This window comes from Aspergillus aculeatinus (genome assembly GCF_003184765.1).
Source record: "Aspergillus aculeatinus CBS 121060 unplaced genomic scaffold BO66scaffold_39, whole genome shotgun sequence".
Lineage (NCBI taxonomy): Eukaryota > Fungi > Ascomycota > Eurotiomycetes > Eurotiales > Aspergillaceae > Aspergillus > Aspergillus aculeatinus.
Genome location: NW_020291508.1, coordinates 334,827 through 348,428, shown reverse-complemented (window position 1 = coordinate 348,428; position 13,602 = coordinate 334,827). Strand labels below are relative to the sequence as shown.

At 55.0% G+C, this 13,602-nt stretch overlaps 4 protein-coding genes across 4 annotated transcripts; 3 read left to right on the top strand and 1 right to left on the bottom strand.

Moving 5' to 3' along the window:
• Positions 1-218: 218 nt before the first annotated feature.
• Positions 219-1,918, top strand: BO66DRAFT_141545 (ankyrin repeat domain-containing protein). The gene has a single exon (XM_025642065.1). The coding sequence runs from the start codon at positions 319-321 to the stop codon at positions 1,885-1,887; it is 1,569 nt and encodes a 522-aa protein (XP_025501704.1). The 5' UTR covers positions 219-318; the 3' UTR covers positions 1,888-1,918.
• Positions 1,919-2,220: 302 nt separating this feature from the next.
• On the top strand, positions 2,221-2,571 carry BO66DRAFT_141540 (uncharacterized protein). The gene has a single exon (XM_025642063.1). It carries the CDS (start codon positions 2,256-2,258, stop codon positions 2,463-2,465), a length of 210 nt encoding a protein of 69 aa, XP_025501703.1. The 5' UTR covers positions 2,221-2,255; the 3' UTR covers positions 2,466-2,571.
• A 483-nt stretch (positions 2,572-3,054) lies between these two features.
• On the top strand, positions 3,055-4,885 carry BO66DRAFT_141542 (uncharacterized protein). The gene has a single exon (XM_025642064.1). The coding sequence runs from the start codon at positions 3,147-3,149 to the stop codon at positions 4,806-4,808; it is 1,662 nt and encodes a 553-aa protein (XP_025501702.1). The 5' UTR covers positions 3,055-3,146; the 3' UTR covers positions 4,809-4,885.
• A 299-nt stretch (positions 4,886-5,184) lies between these two features.
• On the bottom strand, positions 5,185-7,088 carry BO66DRAFT_141510 (MIP/aquaporin family protein). Its single transcript, XM_025642062.1, has 4 exons — positions 6,944-7,088; positions 6,273-6,880; positions 5,655-6,196; positions 5,185-5,568 (listed from the first exon to the last, which is right to left on the bottom strand). The coding sequence occupies exons 1-4, from the start codon at positions 6,981-6,983 to the stop codon at positions 5,256-5,258; spliced, it is 1,503 nt and encodes a 500-aa protein (XP_025501701.1). The 5' UTR covers positions 6,984-7,088; the 3' UTR covers positions 5,185-5,255.
• Positions 7,089-13,602: the final 6,514 nt, after the last annotated feature.

Genomic DNA, 13,602 nt, shown 5'->3' with positions numbered 1-13,602 from the left:
GACCCAGCCGGCTTTGGTCGTCACGATAAAGGAAACAGAACTTCACCAGCGCGGCCCACATTGGCATATTTCGTCGAACAGACAAAGCAATGCCGTCCTCTCGCCTCTTCCAACATGAGGGTTGGGATTATGTCGGGTCGACGTACTCCAATTCCTTTTCGAAGCAAAAGGTATAAAATGGACTCTAAATCACATAGACGAGGGTTTCTGAAGGCTCTAGCATCACAAGCTCTCATCTACGCTGCGGTATAGATTTCGCACGGTACACAACTTGCTCACTGCAAACGCTTGCCATCGTCACCACAGAAAAGACTTACAATGCCGTCCCAGCTTTCCAGCTTCCCCGAGATATGCCCCCGGTGCAAGAACCGGTACAACGTCCGGGTTCTGGCTGAGCTGTACCGCACCCAACGAGCACGACTGCCTGTCTCCGCATTCCCCAGCGCAGAGGCACAGGCCAACCCGGAGGAGTCATGCGAGCTGGCCCGCGATTTCCTGGATATTTTCAATCGCGCGGGATTTACGGACGAGGAAGTCTACCGCATCCTCGACCCCGACTCTGAGAGCGAGGACGATGGGCTGAGCGCTCTCACGCAAGAGATGCAAGACCTAGCTGTCACCCTTCCGACCCTCTGTGCCACCAAGCCGTCGAGAGACTCTCCCTGGCAATCGGTCGTGCAGCGCATGGCCTACAGTATCGTTGAGGACGTCCTGCCGCCAACCACCCTGCCCTCTTGCAAATGCAAAGCCTACTTGCTGACGCCGACTCGGCTGAGCTGCCTGGATCTGGCCCTGCTGACAGACTCCGTCGCGGCAATCGACTTCCTCTTCTCCGCGGGCCTCCACCCGACCACGGTGCTGCCCACCGGCTTCAACATCCTGGGTACCGCCATCCTGGCCGAGGCCACCCACATCGTAGCCTATATCTACGACGCCTTCTCTGTGCCTCCATTTTCCTGGGTCGGCAACGCACACACCACCTTCACCCCCGACCAACCGTCCCTCCACCCGCTCACTCTCGCCCTACGGATGCACAACATCCCCTTGTTCCAACTCATCCTCAGCCACGAGGCGCCGGGCGAACCGATCCCCGCGGAGATTCTGCTGTGGGCCGCCCAATACGGCGACGTAGAGATCGTGCGCGCGCTACACGAGCAAGCAGGCGTGGATTTCTTCGCCGACGACCAGCCCCATCGCATCGTGGGATGTCCTGGCCACAAAGTGCCCGGGGCAGTTGTCGAGTACAGAGGTGTAATGCCCATCGCGCGCATTCTGCTGCACTTCGCCGCGCGCAACACCGCCGCCGGTGCGCAAATGCTTCAGTGTTTGCTTGGCATGTTCCCGCCGGGAGACCTGCGCCTGCGCCGCCGCCTCCTCAACGCGCGGTCCTGGTACGGCACCACCCCGCTGATGGACGCCGTGCGCGCCGGCAACCACGCCGCTGTCCGCTACCTAGCAGACCCACAAACCACGTCTCTCGATGTCGTCAATCCGCTCGGCATGTCGGCGCTGTACCTCGCGGTGCAGCGGCTAGACATCCAAGCCGTCGAGACCTTGTTCGAGGCCGGCTGCGCTAACGGGAACGAGCCCGATGATAAAGACGGAAGGCCGGTCAAGCCCCCCTTCTATGCCATTATTGACGCGCATCGCCGGCCCTGCGTCGGACGATATAATCCCATGGAGTCGGAGGCGCATCTTGACAAGGTACTGGATGTGGCTAGGGTGTTGTTGTTGAACGGCACCGATCCCAGACTCAAGTGGGAGGAGAACGTGGAGGAAGGAGCGGAGGTCAAGACGGTGCTGGAGGAGGTGAAGACCGAGCCCGTGCTGGAGAAGTTGGCACGCCTGTTGTTGGAGGAGAAGGATTTCCCGCTGAGCGACATTTGAGCTACTGGCTTGGTCGCTTCGAGTGGGTTTAGACTCTCTTTGGAATAATATATATTAATCATTATAATTCAAGTCTTCCTTTTGTTTTTATTTTGTTTTTTGTTTTGTTTTGTTTTGGTTTTGGTTTTGGTTTTGGTTTTGGTTTTTTTTTTCTTTTCCTTTTCCCTACTTCTTTCTTTTGGAAGGATGATATATGTGCAAAATGTGTAAGTCTCGGTTTCCAGGGTTGTGATTCGGAGCTTTGGTTGTTCCTGGTGTTGAAGATACTGTAAGGTAAGCGCAAGACTCGATTGACAACTTTTTACCTTCGAGAGCTAACTTATCGTGATCATGATATAAGCGAAAGCAATCGATGATGCAAGAACTCCATGAATGGGCAGATGCGGGCTGCAGCCATGATGTCTCCGCATCGTGAAAGCTCTGAAGGTGCCGAATCAGCCTCAATACACGTTTGCCAGGTTGTTCACCGGGCTTACACACTAGGCCTACTTCTTCATCAACTTGGCTGGGGGCCAGAAGATTCGTTATCAAGTCTCTTTAATACTCCCGGACTTCGAACAGAATACTGGCCTGCTTAGGCGGCCGCCTGGTCTTATGTCTGAACGTGACATCGGCATTGGAAAACCTCAATTTGATTATTCTGCGACAAAATCGCCTTTTGACAAATACTTTACGATCGCCGAGTCACTCTCGACGGTGATCCCGCTCTATAGACCAGCTTTGTTCCACTCGACTGGATGGGAACTAGCAGCCAGTTGGGACTCGCCCAACCAAGCTTCGCTGACGAAGGTTATATCAGGCTGCTGCGATGGTGAGGCACCACCTCTATTCGTATCCAACGAGAGCCCCAGTATCCTCTGCTGAAGATCCCCTGGAACTCATGCGATCTGAGGGTGGAAAAGTGACAATGAGCGCTCGATAATGAGCCATACATTGGTTTGGCCATTGCTTTGATACTTAAGGGAGACATCCGTATAATCAGGGTCTGGTCAACGTGTCCGGAATCTCTCGAGGCGATGTTCACGAATCGATGAGGATTCTCGCTATGATTGTTTATCTGAAGTGAATGTACCATGGTACAAACTCAATGTGTCAGTGACTGCAGGGAATGAGAATCACAGCAACGCACATATATAAGAGGCGACATGATCAAATATGAAAACAACCCAAAGCCCCCATAGTTCTCGATCGATACATCCTTCGGAACATCCAACCCACCCTCATCAAACAAGACCAGCTTAAACACAAGACTATCAACCATGGACAACATCGACCGAGTCGAAAGCGCCCAATGGTGTGGACAATGTGGTCATCTCAGGAGGCCTTTTAGCATGGCTATGGAGTTCAGGCAGCTACGTAAACAACGCATGCCAGCGCTTCCCGATCCGGAGGGCATCCGGATTCTCAACGGGGCGAACCTGATCCCCTGTCTAATGGCCCTGTGCAAAGAAGCGGAGCTGGACCTGTCCCATCTAGAGCGTATGCTACGGCCGGACAACGACCGCGGCGTTGGGGCGCCAACCCTGCGGTCCATGATCCAACGACGCTTCTGCGCGGTACTGGCAGAAGGCTTCCAGAACTACCAGGTCTCTGCCGACGGGAAGCTGCTCCAATTCTGCTGCTACGCCGGGCACCAGCAGGCCCCCATAGGCCCTGGGTCGGGCCCCGCCGCTGCACCGCAGGTCGCCTTCCCCAACGTGGTGCACCACGCCCTCGCCCACGACTCGCTCGACGAGATCAAGCTGGCCGTCGCGTTGGGCCTGGAAGCCCACCGGCCCGTCTACTGGGGATATACCCTGCTGGGCGCGGCGATCCTGGCCCGAGCCCACAAGGTGATTCGGTATCTCTTTGAGCGGGACGATCGGTTTCCCGGGACGGCCAAGCCCCCCGCCGACCAGCGAGTCAACTGGATCGGGAGCGACTACTACGGGCCGCTCGAGCTGGCGCTCGTCTTGAAGGACAAGCAGCTCATCTGGCTGCTGCTGGAGCTCGTCGGAGGGGGCAACACGGACATCCTGGAGTGGCAGCACGTGGAAAACCTGTGCGTGGAGCACACGACCAGCGGCGTGATGCTCAAGTACCTGGTCACCCAGGTCGGAGTCGACCTGCTGGCGAGCGACGCCAACATCATCCACCAACCGGTGCAGCTCAAGCTGTCAGCGGAGCTGGCGGCGACCTGGGGCGACAACGCAGGCGAGTACCTGCTGCGGCGGGCGATCCGCCAGGACTGGGCGGTCTCCCGGGTGGTGATCGACCTGGTGCTGGGGCAGGCGCAAGCGTCCTGGACCCACACCCCGGCGACAGACGCGAACTATGCCAACCGGTGCTATCAGCTCCTCAACGACCCCATCGCCGGCCTCGACGAGGACCGTCCGCGGAACGCGATCCCGCTGATCGCATGGGCCACCACGTTCGACCACCGCTACGCCTTCGACGCGCTGCTCAAGCAGCCCGGGCTCGACCTGAACCGCGCGTTCGTCGCGCAGCCTGACGGCGACCACATGTACACGCCCCTGACCTTCGCCGTGCGCATGGGAGCCAGCTGGGCCGTCGACAAGCTGCTGAACCGGTCCGACTTGAACCTGCACCGCCACGGTCCCATGCCCTTTCGCTGGGCCAACGCCCTACCGAATACGCGCTACCCCAGCCCCTTTCGCGAGATTGTCGACCTCGTGGAGGACCGGGCCAGTCAATGGGTCCCCGGCACTAATCGCCAGGTTGGGCTGGACAACGCCATGGTCGCCTTGGGCAGGCGCTTCCGCATCATGGCCACCCTGTTCATCGGCAGGTTCAACCCCCAGGTTCACGTTGGGTGGCGTACGGGGGAGACCTTTCCGGAATGGGTACTGAGGAACCAGTTCGTAAGCATCTACCTTGATGGTGTGGTTCAACTCCTGCAGCAGCACGGGTACATTGCGTGATTGCCGCGTTGGACCTTGGACCCTTAGGGGAAGTGAGTAGATAATGGCTTAGCTGATAGTTATGTTTTAGATATCTCCATGTATCAGACTTAGTTCGATTTTTAACTTATAATAATGTACGTCATCAAAATGTATCCGGAGTCTCACCGCCTCCGGGCAGAATATCCTTTTTTTTTTACTCCAACGAATTCAAGCAATCGAAATTTATGTATGACTCGGTGTTGATTATACCCTTGTATATCGTATATCTCTCACATGGAGCAAGAAGCAAACCTCGAGTAAACTCGCAGCAAGACAAAAAATAAAAGCTCCCAGAACGCCAGCGCTCGTGTATATGCTTTCGACCCATGAATACTTTTCAAAAACGCAAATAGAGATAAGTGCACAAGAAGCATTATGCAAAGACAAAAAAATCATTTTTCCGTCAAGTAGAAATCCATCTCATCTTCAGTCCTGGTTCTCCTCGACCGCCTTCTCCAGGTCTTTGATCTTGTGCCGGCCAATCCGCAGCTTGCTGCGCATGTTCTTCTCCTTGATGAGCAGCGCGCGCTTGCGGCGGCGCGGGGGATAGTTGATGGGACTCTCGCCGCCGGTGAAGATGGCGAGATCGTAGACCATGGCGCCGAACAGCCCGCCGAAGATGTCGGCCACCCAGGGGCCCCAGACCCACCAGACGCTGTTCTCGGTGAAGACCTGGCCGCCCCAGCCGGCCATGAGGACGGTCAGGCGGGGGCCGAAGTCGCGGGGCGCGTTGAAGCAGCTGCATTGCCGGCACCGGGTTAGCTTGCTTGCTTACTATCTCACTGGTGGTGGACGTGCAGAAATGATCGTTGGGGATGGACTTACCCGCCGGTGTTGTAGCCCAAAGCCAGCAGCAGCACCGTGATCACGATGCCGATGATGAACGCCTGCATACCGGCGCCGGGCGGGGCGTTGGCGTCGTCGCCCAGCGCCAGGATGATGCCGACCAGGATGGCGCTGCCGAGGAACTCGTCGAAGAAGGCGGTCGCCGGCGTCACGAACGACTTGGGCCCCGTCAGCATCGCCTCGCTGGCGGTCGTCTGCGCCTGCGGCAGCTGGGATTTGACGGAGAGGTCGACGATCGCGTCGTGGTAGATCGCGTAGGCGATGCCGCCGGCGGTGATGGCCCCGAGGATCTGGGCGAGTACATACAGCGTGCACTTCCGCGCCGGGAAGCCACGCCACACGGACAGCGAGATGGTGATCGCCGGGTTGAGATGGGCGCCCGAGACACCACCGGCCATGTAGATCCCGATCATGAACGCGAACCCCCACGCCGCGCATTGCGAGACGTAGGTCCCCGCCTGCTCTTGGGAGGTGTAGTGCGACAGGCCGGCGCAGAGACCGAGGGTGATGGCTACACTTGTCTAAGGAGGTGAAAAGGTTAGCATCGCCAAGTTGATTCTCCGGGGGGAGGGCGGGGGGGCAAAATAATGAACTCACTCCTAGCCACTCTGCAAATGGCTCTTTCGCATAGAAGCGGATTTTCGACCAGATGTTGAAGAACCCATCATGGTCCGGGTCTTCTCCTTCTTGCTGGGATTCTTGGGTCTGAGGGATCCCGGTCGGTGGTTCCTCGGCGGCCGGGGGAGGGCGTGCTCGTCCATCCTCCCTCTCTTCCTCTTTGCGATCCTCCGGCAAGGCTCCGTAGCGCATGCCATCGCGGACCACGTGAGGGAGTGGTTGGGCGAGACTCCAGACTGGCTTGCCGGGCTCGTCTTTGCCGTATTGAGGGTTGAGGTTGTGGTACTCCGGGTGGATGTAGGGTCCGTAGGAGGGCGGCGCGCCCCAGAAGGCAGTGGATCCTGCTAACGAGAACCCTCCGGGAGGCTGGCTCCCTTGGGTCCGAGACCGGGAGACATCGTCTCGCAGGTCGCCGGTACGTTGAGTTCGTGCGGTAGCCTGCCGTGAGGCCGGGGGTCGCTTATTCGGGGGTCTTTCTCGGGGCAGCTGCGACTTTTCGTGGCTGTGAGAAGATTCGTCGTCCGAATCGGACGATTGAGATGATTGAGACGATTGGGATGGAAATTCCTCCGGATCCGTGTGAACTTCTACGGTGGCGTTAGCATTGTCGGGCGACTACAGTCCCAAGTGCATGCAGTAAGGGGACAGACCATCCACCTCTTTTTTGTGCGACTCGAGCGCGTTCGCCATGGAAGTTGATATTCGATTTAAAGCAACGAGAGCAAAACGACAAAGCAATTGGGAGGGCGATGTGAGATAGCAAGTGTACAATTAATTAAAGCCCGAAGGCCTTAAAGGACGGAATTATCAAGCGCAACCACTGGCCTTGCTCTTCAAAGAGCGACGGGGTTCCAAAGCGGGTCTTATATACTCGGTCAATATTGCGTCACGGAACAAAACGTCAGGATATTCGACGGGGAACGGCCAATTGACGATCTGCACCCACACTGATAAGATCCATCAGCGCCACAACCTGGAAACCTCTTTTTGAACACCAGAGCAGTACACAAGAATGCGGTACAATCCAGAGAACTTGATCACGGGTATACCCCGGCTTGTGTGGCGCACACATCGTAGGTAACTAACTCGAATGACAGAGTAGCTAAGTGGGCAGATTGCATGAATCATGGTGGCTGCCCTTCGTCATAACCAGCAAGCATCGGGCTGTTTTACCATCCAGTCGACTCGAGACGCAATGGTGGGTAAGCTGGCTGTAGGGCTCCAGTACCTGAAAATGCTTGTCGGGTGAGGGATCTACGGCGATGAAGAGCATCCATTTAGCAGTACAAGTACAGTGGAAGTTGTCGGAATTCGAAAAATCCCGTGCTGATTGGCGGGTTCTCGAAATCAAGGCAAGTCCACGCCGTCGTGGACTGGTATGCCGGGCACTGACCCTGGGATGGTTGGCGGAAGCCCATCCGTTGCGCGCGCGTACACATTGGACAGGTCCGTGAGGATCGGCCAGTTAGTCAGTCTCAGCGGTCGACGGGAGCAAAGATGGGCCCCACCGGTGACATCGCCGGCCCAGACAGTCCCGAACTTACTCTGTAGGACTGTCCTCAGTAGCTGGCACTTAAACCAGCTGCGGTGCGAATCAGTCCAGCTTTGGGGCGGAACAGAAAAGCTTTATCTGGTGCTTTCGACAGGGTTTCCATGTCATAGCGGACGGACATCCCAGCCAAATGGGATTGCGAATCGTAGGGCCTCCGGAATGCACTCCGACTGGAGGCACCTCTACCGGGGAAGGAGACTTTCATAGCAGGGATGGCATTGGAAGATTCGATGTACCCAGGTGGGAACTCTGCTGTCACATATCCTGCGATGGAAACACTTGGTTCAGTCTCCAAGATAAAGATAAGATTTGTAGCCTCGTGGTGGGCAGTTTGCCAGACGAAGTTTCAAAGTCAAGACTGAAGGTCGACGGGATGCCCGCGATGGTCGAGACTCCCAATCGACTTGGCGGGAAGCCGAAAAGGGAAAGTAAAACGGCCACCATGACATCATCAGTCGCATCGACTTATCTCCCGATTGGGACACCGACGGCCTGATATGTCAGGCTGCCTTGAAGTCCCCGATCGATCGCTTTCTCTCCAATTCGTGTGCATGCTAACTTATGTTAGATCAGTTCCCATCAGGCCACCTCAGGTGCATCTTCTCCTTGCTGTCTCGGAATTCTGTAGAGCGACTGCTCTCTGAGAATAGGAAATATACTTACCGCATTGGTGCAGATGCAGGCCTTGCTATCGCGACAGGTGGGCCCGAGCTTCAGCACGAGAAAGGATCTGGCAAGGCACCAGACATCCCACCGTGCATGGAGGCTACTTGCTCAACCACCACCAGTCTGAAGGCTTGGGTCTTGCAGCCTCAAGCGATTCATCCCAGCAACGATCGTAATGTCGTACCCTCACAAATCTCGCTGTTGGCTGCGTACATGTCGATAAATAGTTGTCGAGGCAGTTCGGAGAATGTGAGGGAAAGATACCCCACTCAAGCAGTCGCTTTCCAATCGGCATCCGATTACACGTCACCTTGACCATGAGTGCATTCTCTGAGCAACGGTAGGCAAGAGTTTGGGTGACGACCAAGCGGCAGTCCAGCCCAGCGATACGGTCAAAAGCGGAATGGACCAACTCAGTAGTCCGGGTATGGGGTACATATGAGCTTTCGGATCAACAATGCCACGAGGCGGTGGAAGGAAGGGGAGGCTATTTCCTCGCTGTCCCCAGACGATCGGTTATGAATGTGGATAGAGAAGTCCGGCCATAGGTGAAGGATTCATGAAGAGTGACAGTGGCCACAATTCGATTGGCTACCACCATCATAAATGAGCTTCACGCTCAAGGGGGAGGCGCGGCCGCCAACTCTTCCTCTCGATTACCCTGCAGCTGAATTGGGATGCACTGTGGTACTAGCGGTTGTGTGTATACTCAGCGTCCGATCACTCCCAGTCACTCGGCTCAGCATGTGCATCGTGGGCTTCCCAAGCATTATAGTCACCATGAGCTCAGCAATCGTGATGAGCGCCGCCTGTAGTCGAAGCTGTTTGTCATTACTGATCGAACATCTCGGGCAAGCTCCGAGATTTTCACAGTAAAATGAGTGCTGGAATCATGTGGGCGATGGTATGCTTCGTCTCAGGTTGTCTCACGTTTCAAGCAAATATGCGCCGGTCAAGCTTGGAGGGAAGAGCTCAACCTCTCGGCGAGGATAATGGTGAGACATGGTGTTGGCTTCCCCCGAGCGCGAAAGGGTTTATACTCGTGCCGGGACGGAAAGATCCTGGATTCCCTTCGTACATTGTGGCGAAGTTGCGGTAGTCATTGTATCTGTCTTGCTATGGTCTAAGTGCCATATAAGCCCCGGTACTGTCTTCTCCTTCCATCACCAATGACTCGAATGACTTAGTCCAGATCGTGTAGTCCTCAGTCTGGTCCCCGAGTCAAGGCCACTGGAAAAGCCACGAATTCGTTGCGGTCAAGTGAGCAAGATAGCATGTTCACATTTGATATACACCACTGTTGCGTGGGTAGTCCGCCCTGTTGCCACGAGGAAAGACGATCGCGCGATAATTCGCGCTAACTTGGTCAAAGAGAGGGATCAATCTGTGCTTTGTCACGGCAACTGAGGTTCTTGACGCATTTTCAATCGCTTGAGTGACTGCACTGGGCAGATGTAGAGTGAAGTTGTCGATCGTGAGTCTGCCATGGTACAGCCATCAGTCAGTATATTTTTGGGGACTTGTGGAAGCACAGGCAGCAGAGGGACTCGCAGATATATCTCGTGACACACCACACTAGAGTAACAGAGTCGACCCTTCCTAGGAGCCCCACCATTCCGTGAAAGCTCCAGTGATGTGCATTCAAGCTCAAAGCTGGCTAAAAGATGACCAATGTGTGGTTATGAGTTTAGCTCATGGTGTTCGGCACTCAGTGGCAGGGTGCCTGGCCGATGTCCTCATTAGGCCTAGTGACCACCACGGCCCCACCCTTAGAGTCGTAGCCTAAAGAGGCTTAGTGTGATTTGTACCTAGTACTGTCCTCAGCTGCCATATTCCAATCTTTTTGATTCACCTAGGATTTCTTCTGCTGGTGCTTACAGACTCTTTGTTGCTGATAGACATCTCAATACTGTACATTTTATTCTTTGATTGTGGCAGATCGAACAACAGCTTTCCATATGATAAGGAGATATCGGAAGGAGACGATATCTCGGCGTCATCCGCGGGACGTGCTGCCCATACCTTCCTCGCATCGCAATAATCCAAGCTTTGACTACTGCAGAGAGATCCAACGTGCGCTCACAGGGGTCATGGCTGGTTTCATTCCCATACCCGCATTTCTGTGGCGGCAGGTGATAAGTTCAACCTGACCGCGTATGCGTCGGTTATGGCCATTGTATGGTTGATTGGACTGAACTCCAGGAATTCTTTCCATGGTTGTACCTGCGCAAGAGAAGGAGAACCACTGCAGCAGACGCCTCAGGGAGGCGGCTCTCAGACGATATTAAGTATCTGACTCATGTTATACGTCGTTGATCGCATGGTGTGAATCCTCAATTCTTTACAATGAGACTGACAAAACCTCGGAGCCGCAGATTACACCCTTCGAGAACCCCCCTTTCACTCCCCATGCAATCTGCCTAGTGGAATAGAGACCGGAAATACGTCTGATCATGCTCTAAACAAGCTACACACGTACACACCTTGTCTAGCGGAGTACAGCCGATATCAGGAACTTCCGTTCGCCGATTGTAGCCGGGCGTCCGATCGCGCGGTACGAAGACGATACCAAGTCGGAACAGTAGGCAGGAATGAACTGCGCCTGTGCGCCATATCTGCTCATACTATTCAACTGGGACCTAAGAAAGCGGAAGACTACGGTGGTCTCGGGGCATGAAGAGTGCACGTGGCGACAACATGGCAGGCACAATCTGTGACGCGTTATGGTCGTGCTGGAGGCCATTTCAGCTAGTCTGGACCCGGCAGACGTTGCAGTGGTTCGGTCAATTCTTGCTTCAAAATGTCCAACATGAGATTAGTGAAGCCAGGGCGGAGCTACTGTAGCTCTTCCCTCGGAACGGGCCTGCTGCCGTCAAGCTTTGTACGAACGCCAAACCGCAGCCTTGGCAATTGAGATTGACCTTCATGAAGCACATGTTGATCGGTAAAGAACTACAGTACCGGGCCTGAGCCGCATCAGCTGCTAGCTCCGCTGTTGAGAGTCTTGTGGCTTTCAATTCATAAGCCGCAATAGCTGATGGCGTACTTCACAGCGAACTGCTCATGATACAGTGGAGATCATGACGTGCGGAAATAAGATGGTATGCGCCTTTCCTGTCCTCCTGACGTCGGAATGCTGGGAAGCACTGTCATCTCCAGGCAACGGGCTTGATCTTGCAGATCTCACGTGTGAGCCTGCCACCCAATTTACTGCGTCAACATGGAACTTGGATAAGTACGTGACTTACCTATCACTCGTTTTTGCGGCCAACACTTACCAGAGTTGTGTGGGGACCAGACGAGAAACCTGTGACGAACTATTCTAGGGCCGCCCGGATAAGTTTTCCAGCGCCCGCTATGCCAAAACTATCGTTAAGGGATTAGCGGGGGAATCGTCAAGAAGCCTACACAGTCCTGCTCTTGAAAGCATCGATTCACGGCAGAGAGGCTTCTTCTATGATATCACTTCGAAGCCGAGACTCAAGACACATAGCAAGATAAGAATTCGACACAGCACCACCGATCTGATGTACGAATGTGACGAAGACGAGCTGTCATCTGAATCCTAGGGGGGCGACGAAGCCTCCGTGTTGTTGGGCAGGTAGGATGTCATTCATCACAATGTTTTTGTGGTTGTGGTGATGAAGAAGGGCTAGCCGTGGGCCTGGATGGTCGTCCGACGTCATTTGTTTTGGCGATACGTCACACCCGCCGCCGCGGTGACTCGCCGGCTACTGCTACGCGGTAACTACTCCGTACTACTCGGTTACTACTCACTACTCAGTATGTCTCAACTGCCAGCGAGTGGACTGGATCGATCTAATCCTCATGATCGACGGGTTCTTTTCTTGTTCCAGATCTTTCGGAAATGTTACTTCCCCGGTGGTCCTGACCAATGCACGCCGCCGCATTCCTCGATAGGGGAGGGGAAGAGCCCACTACACAAATGGCAGCCGTTTGAGATCCCGGGCCCGAAGTCCACTCTGGATCGAAGGTGGTGCTGAAGCATGAAAACTCAGAAAGGCTGCCTCTGGATTACGATGTCCTACCTAGGAAGTTTTGAGTGAAATGCTTCAAATGGATCGGAGGATCCATGATCCCCAGTGATTCATTCCAAAGGCGAAACGAGCCTGGACCCGGGCTGAACCTCAGGCTCAGAGGCGAAAGTGCCGCTTACGGGCAGATGCGCACTTGGCGGACTTGACGGACTCGTGACGGGACTAGGCCTGTTTGGGAGATTTCTTCGGAGTGCAATCGACCGCCTTCAGTTTCGACTAGTTAATCATCGTCCTCCTCCTGACTCGATTTGTTCGGATCTTTCCGGGAATGCGACTAGCCCTCAATTGGACCCCGCGCATTTCTCCCGAGTCCATGAATTGATTTAGTGACTGTCTGTGTATCTATCTGTCTGTAGACAGTCAGCCAGAGACAGTCAGCGTACCGGAAAATCTCACCGTTTGTCACTCTCCGTGATTTCTGGTTTCCTCCTCATGTCAACTTTGCCAGGGTGGGAGGGGCGTGGTGGTTACGACCCTATTTATCGTATCGGGCTGCCTTGCGTTTCGGGCCAGGCGAAGTCTGATGGATCATTTTTTCTCTCTATGCGGGCCCGATGATGTCACTGGCGAGGGGCGGTTCTTCATGCTGCCTTGATTGTCCACCCAGAAGGTCAGCCCCGTGCGGGTCTCGTTCCCTTCGCGACTCCCCCCCCCCAATTTGGGCATTTCGGTGGCTGTCATGACGGCATGCCCGCGCCCTCCATTCAGGGTTCCATGCTTATTGAAATATATAGGGTCACGCCCGGCGGCAGTACCTTGATGCAGCCTTTAGATGCTTCCCCGCACAACCAGATCCTGTGGGGGATGAGCCAATTGTACAACAGCAATGCAGCGATCTCCACGACTTCTCACCACCACTAACCTCCTGTTCAACATTGTTTGCTAAGAATCAATATCCCGCCCCTGGACGGTGATCCCCATCGTCGGTTTTGACCCGTGACCCTACCTAATCGTCCCGACCGCTACGGCGAACGTCTCGCCACTCTCAATTTCAAACCTCCCTTCCAAGTCTAGGACCACCCACACCCCCCCC